This window comes from Carettochelys insculpta, chromosome 8 (genome assembly GCF_033958435.1).
Source record: "Carettochelys insculpta isolate YL-2023 chromosome 8, ASM3395843v1, whole genome shotgun sequence".
NCBI lineage: Eukaryota > Metazoa > Chordata > Testudines > Carettochelyidae > Carettochelys > Carettochelys insculpta.
In genome coordinates this window covers 49,930,018-49,945,054 of record NC_134144.1, presented here as the reverse complement: position 1 = coordinate 49,945,054, position 15,037 = coordinate 49,930,018, and the positions used below count along the sequence as shown (strand labels likewise).

The 15,037-nt window shown below is 43.5% G+C and overlaps 1 protein-coding gene across 3 annotated transcripts in view; it reads left to right on the top strand.

Moving 5' to 3' along the window:
- Positions 1–15,037, top strand: part of KIF5C (kinesin family member 5C) — a 123,371-nt gene that overhangs the window by 48,008 nt on the left and 60,326 nt on the right. For all 3 annotated transcript variants that reach the window (XR_012646350.1, XM_075000720.1, XM_075000722.1), the window contains exons 5-8: positions 7,892–7,940; positions 8,619–8,674; positions 9,748–9,835; positions 12,615–12,739. Coding sequence is in view for 2 of the 3 variants with exons in the window: in XM_075000720.1 (XP_074856821.1) it covers positions 7,892–7,940; positions 8,619–8,674; positions 9,748–9,835; positions 12,615–12,739 (318 nt within the window). In the remaining variant the exon portion in view is untranslated. The remainder of the gene's footprint in view (positions 1–7,891; positions 7,941–8,618; positions 8,675–9,747; positions 9,836–12,614; positions 12,740–15,037) is intronic.

The window sequence follows — 15,037 nt, the reverse complement described above, 5'->3', positions numbered from 1 at the left end:
GATGTCGATGTCTGCTGTAGTTAGGATAATGAATATATCCTTGCTGGGATATTTTTCTTTTTGTATCTCTTTCAGATCTCTGTAATAGTATAATGCACTTTCTTTTTTCCTGTTCCTTCTCCAACTCAATTACTTGGAGTTTCAGATCAGCCCTTGTTAGTGGGACTGTAAAGTTACCACACCTGCTGTGAGGGAGTAACAGCCCAGGCCTCGGTATGAGTTTACTTGGGGGGCAAAAAAGCCTCTGGCAAGTGGGGAGGGAGGGTGCGAAGATGGGAGACTGAATAATGGGTATGTGGTTGCTGTGATCTAGGTCAATGATATCCAAACTTTTTAAGCACAAGGTCGCTTTCTGAATTTAAGTGCAATCCAGCATCCATCTCAAAACTGAACTAACCCCGTTCTGCTCCTGGTTTGAAGCTTCCCGCCCCCTAGCTGCTTACTCCAGCCTCCTTCCCTCTCCTATCCTCTCTCACTTTCACCAGGCTGGGTCATGAGGTGAAGGCGCAGGCTTTGGTCTTGGGCTGAGGTGTTCAACAGGTGAGAGAGGCTGTGTCAAGCCTGGGGCAGGAGGTTTGGATACAGGAGGGAGTTCAGGGTGCAGACTTGAAGGAGCGAGTTTAGGTGCAGGAGGGGGTTCTGGGCTGGTGTAGGCATCCAGGATACAGGCTCTGGCTAGGTAGCAGTTTCGTCAGGCATCTCCCATGCAGTGGTGCAGTGGGACTAAGGCAGGTTCATCCCTGCCATGGTTCTCTCCACTCTTGGAAGCAGCCAGCATATCCAGCAGCAGCTCCTGGCAGTGGTGGGATGAGGGGCAGGTGGCCTTGTGCACGTTCACCATCCACAGACACTCCCCCCTACACTGGCTGTATTTCCCCATTCCCAGCCTGTGGGAGCTGCAGGGGCAGTGCCTGCAGACAAGGGCAGCAGGTGGAGACCCTTTGCCCCACCTTCCCCGGGGGCCACAGGGGTAGGCCAGCTGCTTCCAGGACTGGCACAGGGCCAGTGTGTGGGGGGGAGTCTGTCTTAGCTCCTCTGCACTGCTGGGTTGTTACAGCTGATCTCCTTATTTGGCTGCAGAAGCCTCCATGAAATTGTACCCAGTTCCAGGAGACTTCTGGCCAGCGTTCTGCACCTGGATGGAAAAAATTACGGGGAATTAATTTTATGTGCACCAATATTGAGGTAATGTACAGATGTGCACCAGCAGTAGAAGCCAAAAATCTGGATATAATAGATATCTATATTTCGAAAGTTACCATGGGTGTAATTACTCCAGCCATGACGTGTTAGGCACTTTAGAACTCATCACCCAAAGTATTTGAGTGTAAGAGAAATAAATGTATGAAATGCTCCACTCAGTCTAAAACCTAAACATAACACCCTTTGAAAAAAGTGAAAAGTAACAGAAGTATGTTAGGTTGAGAGATGGGTGTGAACGGTTGTATGGTTGTGAGAGTTACAGACACAAACACATTGTGTGAGAGTTTGAGACTTGCATTGCCCCTTAAGTGTTCCATGTTGAGACACAGGAGCAGCTGCCAGCAAGCTCCCTCCAGCCTGAGCCCTGTCATGACCCTCCTCTCTGTGGAGATGGAGTACAGGAGTGGGTGCAGGGGGACACCACAACATCAGCACCCCCTCCTCTTCTGCCACTCTGCACAGCAAGCAGGAGGCCTCAAGGCAGGGGACAGGAGCAGCAGAGGCTTGGTGTGAGGGACGGTTGAGGTGCCTGTACTTGATCGCCAGCCAGCCACCCAACCAAATCAGTCAGGATCACCTGCTAGAGGCTCCAGGATCTACTGGTTAGTGACCACTAATCTAAATCTATTACTTGTTCACTGTAGCCTGTAGTAGAGCAACACCTTTCCTTCAGTGGCCTGCCCAGATGGTTCCCTCTTGTGAATGTAATTCCTTTCTTTTACAGACCCTTCATTGTTACTTCGCTTGCTATGGTCAAAATTTGGAAGCTTAGAGCATCTTTAATAATACCCATTTTAAATACTTTAATGTACTCCTGGGTATTTATTTGATAATCCTATAATGAGTCGCTGAACCAGTTCTGCTCTCATGGAAGGATTACCTCAGTTTTTTAATAGAATAATTTTCTTCATTAGCAGAGCACAGCCGTGTGTTGCATGTAAGTAGTGAAATATTGGCAGAAGAAAGAGCTTTATGCCTTTTGAAATGATCATCTGAACAATTCAATAGACCTTAGGTTTGATTAAAAACTTTTGCAAGTGTAAATGTCACATATAAATTGCTTTTGCCAGGGGAGCTAGAGTATCATCATCTATATGATCTTTATCTCCTTCATACTGTTTAATATTTATATTGTAGCAGTATTTGGATGCCAACCAGGCCAGGAACACATTGTGCAAGGCCAGGATGGGCAAACATTGGCCCGGGGGCTGCATCCAGGCTGTCCGTCAGGGCTTTACCAGCCCGGTGGGGCTAAAGAAGGCCCTGTAGCCCTGTGCTGCTGCCATAAGTGGCTGGCCCATCCCTGGAGGGCTGGAGAGCTCTGCGTGTTGCTGTCAATGGCTGGCGCCATCTCCACGGTGCTCTTTGGCCAGGCCTGGGGAAGCCATGGGGACAGTGCCTGCAGGTGAGAGCAGTGCCTGCAAGCGAGGACAGCTCACAGAGCCACCTGCCTCCAACTCTGAGGCGCTCCTGTCAAGCTGTGTTGGGTGCTTCTGGAAGCAGCATAGGACCAAAGCAGAGGGTGAGGGAGAAGAGGGGCTGCCTTAGTTCTGCTAAGCTGCCAATTGCGAGCTGCCCAAGAAAAGCAAAACCTGGGTGGAGCCTACACCCCAGTCTTGCACCTCAGAACTTGTCCTTTGCAACCTCTTGTTCCTCAGCCATCTGCCCGAGCCCCGACATTCATGGCCTGCCATACAGTGCCTCCACCCAGCTGTGGCCCTGGGTCCGAAGAGTTTGCCATACCTGTGCTAAACACTACACATAATAAATATTATTTGTCCTTGTCTTTGTGGAATATTGTCACTTCATAATTTACTTACTGACACTACTTGGTTATTTTTTTTCCCTGCGATCATGGTAGTTGACACCCCTGCATTTTGTAAAGGAAGAATACCTGCCTGAAAGCCATTGAATGAATGTGTGAGCTGCTTACACAAGAGAGCTCTCCTGTAGCAAGAGGTGCTGGGAATGAGACAAGGAATTTTGTCGTGCTTTTTCAATAAAATGCTATGTTCTTGAGGTTTCCTCCAGATGTGACCAAGAGGTTTCTGTGGGGTTTTTTCTGTGGCTTTTTATATAAACACATTTAGCTATATTGCTGAAAAGTTGTAGAGCATTTTATTCCCTGCATATACTAGTCACCCTAATAATATATTAACAAGACCTGACTAACCTCTTAAAATGGTTCTGAATAAAAGATGCATTTGGACAAGATATATAAAATGAGCAAAATGTTGTATGCAATTGGTGTTTGTAGTGTAAATGTGATGATAGCCACAGTTACTGATAAATCTTTCTCAGTTGCTTTTAGATGAGGAATCCAATCCTTTCTGGTTTTTAAAGTTAAATTACCCATAATATATAATTTTTAAAGAAGATCTTCCCCACGTTGCTTCTCTTTCTTTGTATCAGCCATAGATGGTCTGGCCTGCACTTTACTGATGATTATAGAGAGAGGAATTGAAATGTATCACTGATCAGGCTAAGGAAGGGAGAGCCACTCTACTTTTTTCTTCTCCTTTGGAATGTCTCATTTGGGTGTGTTGCCTGTAAAGGGAGGCAGTGTTGCCTAGTGGATAGAGCAGAGGTGTCGAAAACCAAGTATAGCAATTGCTACAGCCCACCCCTTCCAGCCAGGACCTGCCCACCAAGCCCGGAACCCCTACTTTCCCACCCTCCCAGCCGGACATCCCTCTCCCATGCAAACTGCCGGTGACTCAGTGGAGCTGCTGCAAACTGACCTTGCCATGCTGAGCCACAGGAGGAGCCAACTCTGCTGCTGCTGCTGCCGCCACACTTGTCCCACCAAGTGGTGGGGTGCGTGCATGGAGGGGTGGAGGTCACACCATGTGTGTGGCTCTAATGAGCCACTTTGCCACTCTGCATTGTTCAGTTTACCACATGGGGTGAACGGACAGTGTATTGAACGCTGCAGGGATAGAGTAACAGACAACTACCGAGGTAATCTGTTTTTTACTACCTAGCTCTGCTACTGGGTTGCTGAACAAATGATTTTCCTCTATGCCTCAGTTTCCCCATCTGTAAGAAGAGGATAATGATACTGACCTTCATGAAATGCTTTTAGTTCCACTGAAGAAAAGTGTAACATGAGTGTGGTGTTCTTATCACTTGTGTGGTGAATGTGTTGGGGCCTCGGAGATTTAACACACGTGTTTGAACACAGCTCTGAGAACAATGCTTCAGCTTACAAAAACAAACCCTTTCCAATTTTGTTTCTGGCTTATTGTACAAAGCCTAAATTTGTGATTGAAGTTACCTAATAATGTCTGTAACCACTTGTGAAAAATATATTGAACAGACTGGTGGTATCAAGTAGTGTTCAAGCCTGAAAAATGAGAATGGGACTTGAACAACCTAAAATTTACTTCCACTTCTGCCACTGATTTGAGCAAGTAGTTGAAGTTTTGTGTGCTTCCCTTCCCTTTTTCTAAACAGGGATTCTTACCTCCCCACAGTGTAGTTAAAATGATTAACTTATTAGCATCAATGTTTGCAGAGATCTTTTGAGGGCCTCTGATTATAGGTGTTATCCAATAACGAATTATCTGTATCTATTTATAGGTGGGATGGGTAAATGCTTTGAGGCTTCATGATCTTTGGGAAGCAGAGAGCCATAGTCTTCTCTCCTTATTCAGACAACACTCCCCTTGATGGCATGCTGGAGAAGGAGTGAGAGCTACTCTCCAGAAACTAATTTTGGTTTTCAAACTCATTTAAGCTACAACAATCACCTGTTGAAATGCATCTAGGAGTTAGTTACATTTGAATACTAGGGATGTTACAATTGGATTCCAGTGACTTGCATGCCCTGGTGAGATCACAATATGAAAATATGCGTAGAATCTCCTCAGCTTTGGGTGGAACTATGGTAACAAATACAGACTCAGGTCTAGCCAAAGAGTTTGTGGGGCCGAAGGTGGCATGTTGAAAAGGGGGCTGGCCAGTGGCACTATGGGGTCCTGAAAGCACAGGGCCCAAGGCAACTGTCTTGCTTTAAGCCTGGGCCGATCAGACCTGTAACTGACAGCTGGTGATTTTTCATTAGAGCTACAGTGACTGTAAGTTATGGGTTCAATATTGATAGTGATGGCAAAACCTTAAAGGTAGTGAAGTTGGTCAGGAAATTGGATGGCCTAGAATGGAACCTAATAACTGTTAACATTAGAAATTTGTTTTAAAATGTATGCAGTAGGCTGGTTTAATTAAATAATAATAATTTTTCCATTAAAACACCCTTTTACCCAATAATGCAAGTACCCTGACTCTTCTGCCTGAATAGCTAGTACTTTGAAAGAGATTTAATTTTAAAATTTAATGAGATGCAATGAAAATCCTGAACATAATGGCTTGTAGTATGTAATCTGAACAGGGTAAATAAGGAGGTACAGTTTGAAAGTTTTGTGTTTGGTATAAGTTCATTGTGCAGCTGCTGATCAAATAAACAGAAAATGTAGGTACTTTTTTTTGGTGGGGAGCTTTATAATAAATTGAGGGAGGAAGGAAAAAACAAAAAAACTTTTAATCATCTCAGCTACTTATCAAAACAAAAAGCAGTCAAGTAGCACTTGAAAGACTAGGAAAATAGTTTATTAGGTGAGCTTTCGTGGGACAGACCCATTTCTTCAGACCAGCTAGTCTTATTTGGCTAGTCTTTAAAGTGCTACTTGACTGCTTTTTGTTTTGATAGTGTTTAGACTAGCACGGCTTCCTCTCTGTTACTATTCAGCTACTTATGATAACTGTTTTTTTGTTTCACCCTTTTGTTTCTTGACTTTAATGTGTAAGTCTGACACTTTTTAGTGTGCAGGTGGAGACTGAGACCTTTGAGCTTTGTTTGTGTGTTCTTCTATAATGAATGAATGTTCCATATTGTAGAACAACAAGAAGTCCTGTGGCACCTTATAAACTAACAGGTATCTGCATTTGATGAAGTGGGTCTTTGCCCACGAAAGGTTATGCTCCAAAATATGTGTTAGTCTATAAGGTGCCACAGGATTTCTTGTTGTTTTTCATGAAATTGACTAACATAGCTTCCCCTCTGATATCTCTTTTCTAGACTTCTTCTTTCTTGCCAATCATTGCCATATTAAATCTCAGTATGGGTTGAATTTCTCTAGGCTGGCATCCTTAGGACCTGGCGGGTGGTGAACCCCAAGAGGTCAATGTTGTCTAGCAGTGTTACCAACACTTCTGCTGCTTACTGGGCTCTTAGAAGACATTTCGGGGCAAATTACGGCTAAATAACAGCACAGAACACTGAGAGCCAGGACTGGCAGCTGTAAATAAACTATATGGAACCATGGGAAGTTTGGCTGTGCGCATAATAATTGGACATTTGGTTAACTAAAATCATGCCAGACCACGGATGTTGCTGGACTAATGAGTCCTGGACTAAACACTGTTGTATGGACTTTAGAAGAACAAAGATTTTTGTTCCATTACAAATGTAATGTAACTAAGCCACAATAGATATAATTACATGTCAAAATAAGTTGATGATATAAAGTTGTTCCTTAACTGCTTTAAAGCAATGTTGCCGTAGTAAACAATGAAGAATCTTTTGTCACTCTAAAACAAATTGACAGCAAAGTTATGAGTGCAGCTCACTTTTTCCCTAAAATAACATTACTCAGATAAAATGGAGCCTAACTATAGAAATACTCACTGGACAAAGCTTAATCCGGATAGTAGTAGCCTGGTTCTAGTGAGTGAAGGGGAGACAGGAATCAGGTGGCGGCAGTGCTGGTCAGTTTCCTGGCTCCCAGGCTGGTCAGGAGCCAGGAACCAGGCTACCACTTGGTTCCCAGTTGCCTTCCACTTTGGGAGCCAGATATGGCTTCTCTCCAGTCTTCCCCATCTGGGGGAAGCAGGGCAGGCAGACAGCCATGGTGGCGTTACTTCTCCCAGCTGGGGCAGCTGGGGTCTGGAGCAGGGAGCCGGGGAGGGGATTTTGATTTGCGCTTAACTTGCATTAAAGAGAGTTAAGCACAAGTTGAAATCGCACATATCGGGGTTTACTGTAATAGGCATCAGTGTAGCATTGTTAAATGTCAAAGTGGTATCTTACTAAATATGGTACGGTAACCATTGAGCTTACCAATTTTCTGCTATCTCAGTTTGCATTTTCCATTCTGCCTGCCTCAAGAGACTTTGTGAAAGAAAAGAACAAAGGTAGATTTATTCACCTAACTTTGCTGATGGACCAGTGAGAAATAGATTTCATGGGGTAGTACAGCTTGAACCTCTCTGGTCTGGCACTCTTATCCGGCAACATCCATAATAGGGCATGATTTTAATTAGGCAGATGACCACTTATCATGGTTGTGGTCAAGTTTCCCATAAAACTTATTTACAGCAACCAGTCCTGGCTCACAGTGTTTTGTGCTGCTGTTTAGCTGTAATTTACCCCTAAATGTCTTCTAAGATCCCAGTAAGCGGTGGCAGTAATGGTAGTGCTGCTAGACAATGTTGAGTCCCATGGTCTGGCAAATTGTCTGGTTTGACACCAGTCAGGTCCTGAGGGTGAACTAGAGAGGTTCAACCTGTACTATACATCTCTTTAATTGATTCATTTGCCTCCTCTTATTGTCATAAATTTGACACTACAGGTAAAGAACACTTTAGAGTCAGTTCTGTAAACCTGTAACAAGTTTTTGTTTTACTCTAGGTTTCTTACTTTGAAATTTACTTGGACAAAATAAGGGACTTACTTGATGGTAAGTAGTAGCATGCTTTTTCATTCTCCACTGGCTCAGTTGTAGGGAGTTTCGGGAGTGTGGTATTTTTCCATTTATCATTGATTCAGTGTTATTAAAAACTTGAATTAAATGTGCAGCTAAATGACTGAATTTGATTAAAGTTGGTTTAGGTTATCTGATTATCGGGCTCTTAATTTGATAATAGAAGAAGCATTTGAATTGTTGAGATGCTATATGCCATGGTTTTTCTGTGTAAATGAGTGCTTTAGGGTTGTACGAAAAACAAATCCCAGAGGTGCATTTGTCTCCAGTAGAGATGCATGTATCTGGTTTATAAGCTAGAGATTTTAGAGGTGTTGTACTTTCTTGCTAATTAGACTACTTCTGAGTCCTGCAAACTAATTTAATTTTCATGCATAATGTATATGTAAAACTTGTTACTGTCTTACAAGTTTGTCATTGAAATGCAGAATTTATACAGTAGTTGTCAGAGGTTGGGTTATATTTACCTAGTTAAATTTTTAGCCCAGAGTATGAGCATAAATCAAGCTCTAATCAGTATTTTACTGTGTTTCTATTGGTTAGAACAACTTGGGACCATTTTTTTGAATTTGAGCTTTGTAATTCTTCTGTCATTCCTACAGTTAAGAGAATTTGTAAGTAAAATATCACTAACACATGTAATCTTTCTTCTAGTGTCAAAGACGAACCTTGCAGTACATGAAGATAAAAACAGGGTTCCATATGTAAAGGTACAATGCACACTTCCAGATGTTTGTGTTGGTTCATTTTCCCATTCTCCCCACCACGAGGGTCCTTCAGTGAGCTTCTGCTTTTGTGTTTGGATTTCCATTTGCACCTTCCTTAACTTGCACTGTGTGTGGAGGCAATAGAATTTACATAATAGAGAACGCAAACATGAAAGTGCATGGCAATACGTCTTAGAATAGTGAATTTGGTATTTTTGTTTTTCCTTTGTTTTATTTTGTGGGTGGTTGTTGCTTGATCAGTTTTGATTTTAGCTGGAATAGTCTTTGCGTTTAAGCAGCTGTGTGAAACACTGATGAGATTAAATCATTTCTTTTGGCTTCACTTTCCAAGTATTTAAATAATTAACTTTAAAGCCATATATAGCAAAACATAAACGTTTATATGAATATTTTATATGGAACATGAAAGAAAAGAATTGGAGCATAACTTTTTTCAAGATTTATGGGTATGGATGCCAAGTTTGGTTGATTTATAATCTTCCAGCAAACATAATGCAAAATTTGGCTTTCCAAACAGAGTAGATTGTTTGTTTGTTTGGCAGCTTCTTGCTCCTTTAATTAAATTTCATAGAAAAATAAATTGGATGTATCTGATGAAAAGGGGAAGTACTCTATTTTCTTGTGATCTGCAAATGGAAGAGCAAAGGCCAAATAATTCCATAGACATTACCATACTACTGGAGAGAGGGAGTCCCCCCACCCAACCTGGGCTCTTGTGCTTAGAATGAAAAAATAATTGTGGCTCTGGAATCTAAAAAAAGATTGACTTCTCTAAAGTTGTTTGATGCTTCGGCCTTTGCTGATTGTATAGAATCCTCTTATTTGGGCCATTATGATTTTATTCTTTAATGCAATCTGAGAGCAGAATCTTCTCAAATTACCCCCCAGAAGTTCTGTTGATGTAAATTTTGAGGGCAGATTTTGGCCTGGTCTCTCTTGAATGTTTATAGTGGCTATTTATTTTTGACTTTGCAAGATGAATGTTGTATATTAGCATGAAAAGATGCAATGACACATTTTCTGTACTGCTGAATACTGAATGTATCTGTATCTAGGGCTGTACAGAGAGGTTTGTCTCTAGTCCTGAAGAAGTTATGGATGTCATTGATGAAGGGAAAGCAAACCGCCACGTAGCTGTTACAAGTAAGTGATCTCAAAGAAATATATAAAGAAACCAATAGTGCTTAGTACTTATATTTTGTCTGTTGTTCAGAGCAGGGAATAACAGTTCAATACGTTGAAGTATGTGGATAATTCAAGTGATGTCAGCAGGACTACTTAAGTTAAGCATGTGGTTAAGTACTTGCAGGTACCAGTGTGCTAGAACAGTTGTTATATGTAGACTTCTTAATGATCATCTGTGATGTTTGAAGATCTTTTAACTTTGGCCCAAAAATGATCCTTAGAGACCATTAAAAAGCAAATGGGAAAACCAAACAAACATACATTTAGGGCTAGGCCAGCACCCACTGCAGATGATTTGAAAATGTATTGACTACAAAAGGAGGGGTATGTACTATTGTATAACTTTTCCATGAAAACTATAACTTTTTAAAGAGTGGCTTATGATACTGTTTTCAGTGTTACATGGAGACTATTTAGTAAGGTTGTCTTCAAATATATTGTTGTAAAATATAATTTGGAATATTTATTTTAGTAGCCAAAAGTTACAGAATGAAAAGTTATGATATATTGTCAAGTTAGTGGATTTTTAAAATTCACCATTAATTACCATGTTGTTTTGTGGCTGACTGTGTAGACAGTCTGTTATTATTACTTTAGTTATGATGTTCATTATTGAGCAGTGGATGGATGTCCTAAATACATATACAGTAAACCCTCAAGATACTCAAATTTTTGTGCACGTTGAAGGGAGATGGGAACCAGGCTGCATTCTGGTTCCCAGCTTGTAAGCAGGGCTAGTCAGTTTCCTGGCTCCCAGCTTGGCAGGGAGCAGGAACCATGCTGCAGCTGGCAGAGAGGGGAAACTGATCAGGGCAGCAGCCTTGGTCAGTTTCCTGGCTCCACCTGGTGGAGGGGAGCTGAGAACCAGGGGCAGCCTGGCTCCCCTCCATTCCTTGGAGCCAGGAAGCCAGCTGGGGGTGTGCAGTAACTTTTTGCTTGGAGGCCACTCCACAAATTTTGGGAAGGTGTCAGGGCTGCACCCTTCTTATTAGTGGAAAAAAAAAAAGCACCATCTATTTCAGGAGATGGCAAGATATGGCCTTGGGGCTGTATCCTGCCTGCAGGCTGCTTGTGGACCGCATAGTATTTATATCCCACTTCTGGGGTAGCAGTGGGGGCTGGAAGCTGCAGGCTTCTCAAATAGCTGCGGGAACCCCCAGATGGCAGTCATGCAGCATGGTAGCACTGGGGCAGGAGCCCTTTTAAATAGCAGGAATATAAGGGGCTCTGGGTTCATGGATCCCAGCTCCTAGCACTACTGCACTGCTTGGCTATCACCTGAGGTCCCTGCGGCTATTTAAAAGATGTGTACTCCCAGCCCCCACTGCTATCTTGGCAATGGAATACAAATAGTATTCAGGCAAACCCAGAGGGTGGGCCAGATCCTGTCTGTCCCTGTACTAAGCGAACAGTGCTTTGTTTAGAGTAAATATTTGTCGTGACTCCTTTTACAAACTGGAATACATTTTCATGGAATCCTACTGATGAGGGACTTTTTTGCAAGCTGACATTTCATTGGCTACATTCCAGATTTTTGAGACCGACTATTTCTCTTTTTTTAATGTTATGTCTTATAGTTTATCCTTTTCTGTAGTAAAATTCAAAATGGTGAAGGGATCATTTAGTCACAGTGATACCTAAAGATGGCAGAATTGTTTAAACAATTAAACAGACTTTTATTGTAAGCTCTTACTCTGCCCTGTTTCTTGCTCTGGTTCCTTATCCCACTGAAGCAGTGACCTGAACTGACTTTCATTTGCTGCAAAATCAAATAAATTTCTTAAAAATATGCATTTATTTATTATTTTTACCACACCATATACCAGATCTGTACATATTGTCATGGCGCGTTCTACAATGCTAGTCATGGTGATGGAAAAAGACATATCTTTGATCCAGTCCCCAGACTGTAGTATAAACTGTCTTTGATACTACTGGTGAGTTTGACACAGACAAATCTCATAACCAAAATATATTTGGAAACTTCTTTGCAGGAGGAGTATAGGGATGCCTCAAAATAGTGCTTTCAGCATGTGGCATGGGTTAGACAGCACCATGTACCAAAATAGCCTATTTTGAAATCTTCTCAAAATAAATTACGTAATTTGTGTAGTGCAAATTACACAGCTAATTTTGAGGTTAGGATGCTGTGTAGACGTAGCCTGTGAGTAGCCTATGCTCCCATGTTTCCACTGCTTTCTGTAGACTAGGAATCCAAATCTACTCTTGACCCCCAGTTCAGTCCTACATGAAGGTATAGAAGTCCAGCCAGGAGTTAATTTTCTACAGCTAAATCTCATGGGTTTTCAGGCTGAATTTTTAATTTAATGAAAATACACTATCCTGGGTTCTCAACTTTGGCCCAAAAATGCATGCTGTTTAAGAAGAATTATTAGATGGGGGTCCTGCCAAAAGAATCCACCACATTTTCTGCCCCTTCCTGAAAGATCACATCATTTATCATGAATCTGGCTAATTTTTTAGCCAAGTAGGTAGAAAAGGAGAGGTCACTCCAGACCCCATAAATGCTTGTCAAAACTCTGGAGGGGGCAGATGCTTTCAGAAGGGTTCAAAATTTGTCCGAAATGTATACTTTTAAGTATTTTGTGGCATTTCCAGGCATATTGACTGGTCATAGGTCAACTGTAACAAAATGAAATAACATTGATTTTTGTTTTGATTTTAAAAATCCACCAGTATGAATGTTAAACCATTCAAAAGTATTGCTTCTTTATAGATATGAATGAACACAGCTCTAGAAGCCACAGTATCTTCCTGATAAATATTAAACAAGAGAATGTTGAAACTGAAAAAAAACTCAGCGGAAAGCTTTATTTGGTGGACTTGGCTGGAAGTGAGAAGGTAAGGAGAACACTTTTAACAATAATTCACTGTGCTTAGAAGTATTATTGTAATTCTGTGTGTGTATTGGGACATCTTAAATCTATGGAGGTAGCTTATGCATCTCCTGGAACTCAGTGGAGCATATATATAACATTATTAAAAGTCTAGTATGTAGCTTCAAATAGTGGCTCAAACTTAATCTTTGACATGCTTCCAGTTCAAGGTGGTGGTGGTGGTGGGGAAGCTACAGGTCAGTAGTATTAACTATAATGAAATGCAAAACAGAGCATCTCTGGCTGGTCCTTAATTTGTACTGGTGTGAAACTTTCATATAACTTTACACGTTCTATTTCACAGCACATATGTATGGCTTTATTTAGATTAGAGCAATCTTTCGACAGATATCTTCTGACAAAACTTCTGTTGACAGATGGCAGCGAGGCCATAAAGTGGATTGCTCTTTCGATCTGCTCTGTCGACAGATTGGCCAGACTGCCCAGCCATTCTCTTGAGAAAACAGCCAACCACCACAGCAGACAGGGTCACAGGTCAGCATTTCCTTTTGAGAGCCCCGGTGAGACGTGCCCTTAAAAGGACTCCCCCAGACACCTGCTCCCTGTCCATGCCGAGATGTGCCTACCTTCACTAGGGACAACACAGCTTTTATAACAGGGTTTCAACTCCTCCTTTTGGAGACACGGCTCTTTTCTGTGAGCCGTGGTGCCAGAGCAGCCCCCAGGCTTGCACTGGCCCCACACAGAGGTGCTTCAGCACCTGCTGCACCTTCTGATGTCTGTCTTTCCCTTCCTCATGGAGAGTGAGCCCGACACCACCTTCGAGGAGCTCACCACTGCTGCTGGACGGTCACGCCTGCGCCCCGTCTCCCTGGGCACACAGGCGGCTCTGGAGGCACCACACTAGTTCCGACTGGTCGTACTGGCTGATCATGGGCCAGTGGGACAACCAGCAGTAGTTCCAGCACTTCCACATGTAGAAGGCCACCTTTCTGAATCTCTGGGCCTGGCTCACCCCCGCCCTCTGGAGACAGGATACCCAATGGTGGCTCGCCATCCCTGTGGAGAAGCGGTCACAGTTGCCCTGTGGAAGCTCGCTGCCCCCAACAGCTACCACTTAATGGGCAACCAATTTGGTGTGAGGAAGTCTGCTGTTGGGGCCCTCCTCATGGAGGTAAGGTGCTCTGTCTGCAGTCCCTGCACTGGTGCATGTGCATGTGTGATCTGCTAAAGGGGGACCTTTGGGAAACAGTGTGTGGAGGGTGTGAGGAGTGGGGTTAGGGTGTGAGGAGTCCCATCCCTGGGGTACTGTGCCATCCCACACTTTCACAGCCCTGCTGCCCAGGGGGTATCCTCACAGGGGGTCTCCTGGCAAGCTATGGGTTGGGGGACAGGTAGGGAGCCCAGGGACTCCCTCCATCAGTCCCTGATACATGTGTTTGGTCCTTTCCCTCTGCAGGTTGTGATGGCCATCAATGCCATCTTGCTGCGGAGGGCCATCTGTATGGGAGACATGGACACAGTCATGGCTGGATTAGCTGTTCTGGGATTCTTGAACTGCATTGGAGCTATCAGTATGACCCACATCCCAATCGGTGCCCCAAAGCATAGCGCAGCCAAGTATATAAACCATAAGGTTTATGGTTTATAAACCTTCTCAATGGTGCTGGAGACCCTGGTTGACCACCATGGCCAGTTCAGACATTTGTCGGGCAGTCAGGCCGGACATACAAGGCCCCATCTGTTCCACAACTCTGGCCTGTGCCATAGGATGGAGGTGGGCATGTTCGTCCTCTGCTGTGAGCTGGCAGTAGGGATCGTGTAGATGCCATTTTGAATCATGGGGTGTGTGGCCTATCTCCTTATGGCCTGATTCATGAAACCTTACAGGACCAGATAAATCCAGGCTGGGAACTTGTCAATATCTGCCTCAACTGAGCCAGAATGCAGGCCAAGTGCGCCTTTGGCTGCCTCAAGGCACGCTTCAGGTACCTGCTCACCCACCTGGATGTGAGGGAGCACAATATCGCCCAACTTGTGATGGTGTGTTGTGCTCTGCACAACGTAGTGGAGGGGAAGAGGGAGGCCTTCCTATCAGGGTGGGGTTTGGACTTCATGATTATGAGCAGCTGGGCATAGCTCCTATCTGTCAGGCCCATCAGGATGGGGTGCAGATCCAGGAGGCCCTGAGGAAGAGCTTCTCCCCTGGCCCCAGCGTACCCCCCCGTGGAGGCCTCAGGCCCACAGCCCTACCCCATCTCCACCATGACCCCTTTCTTTGTCACCTTCTCTTTCCCCAACT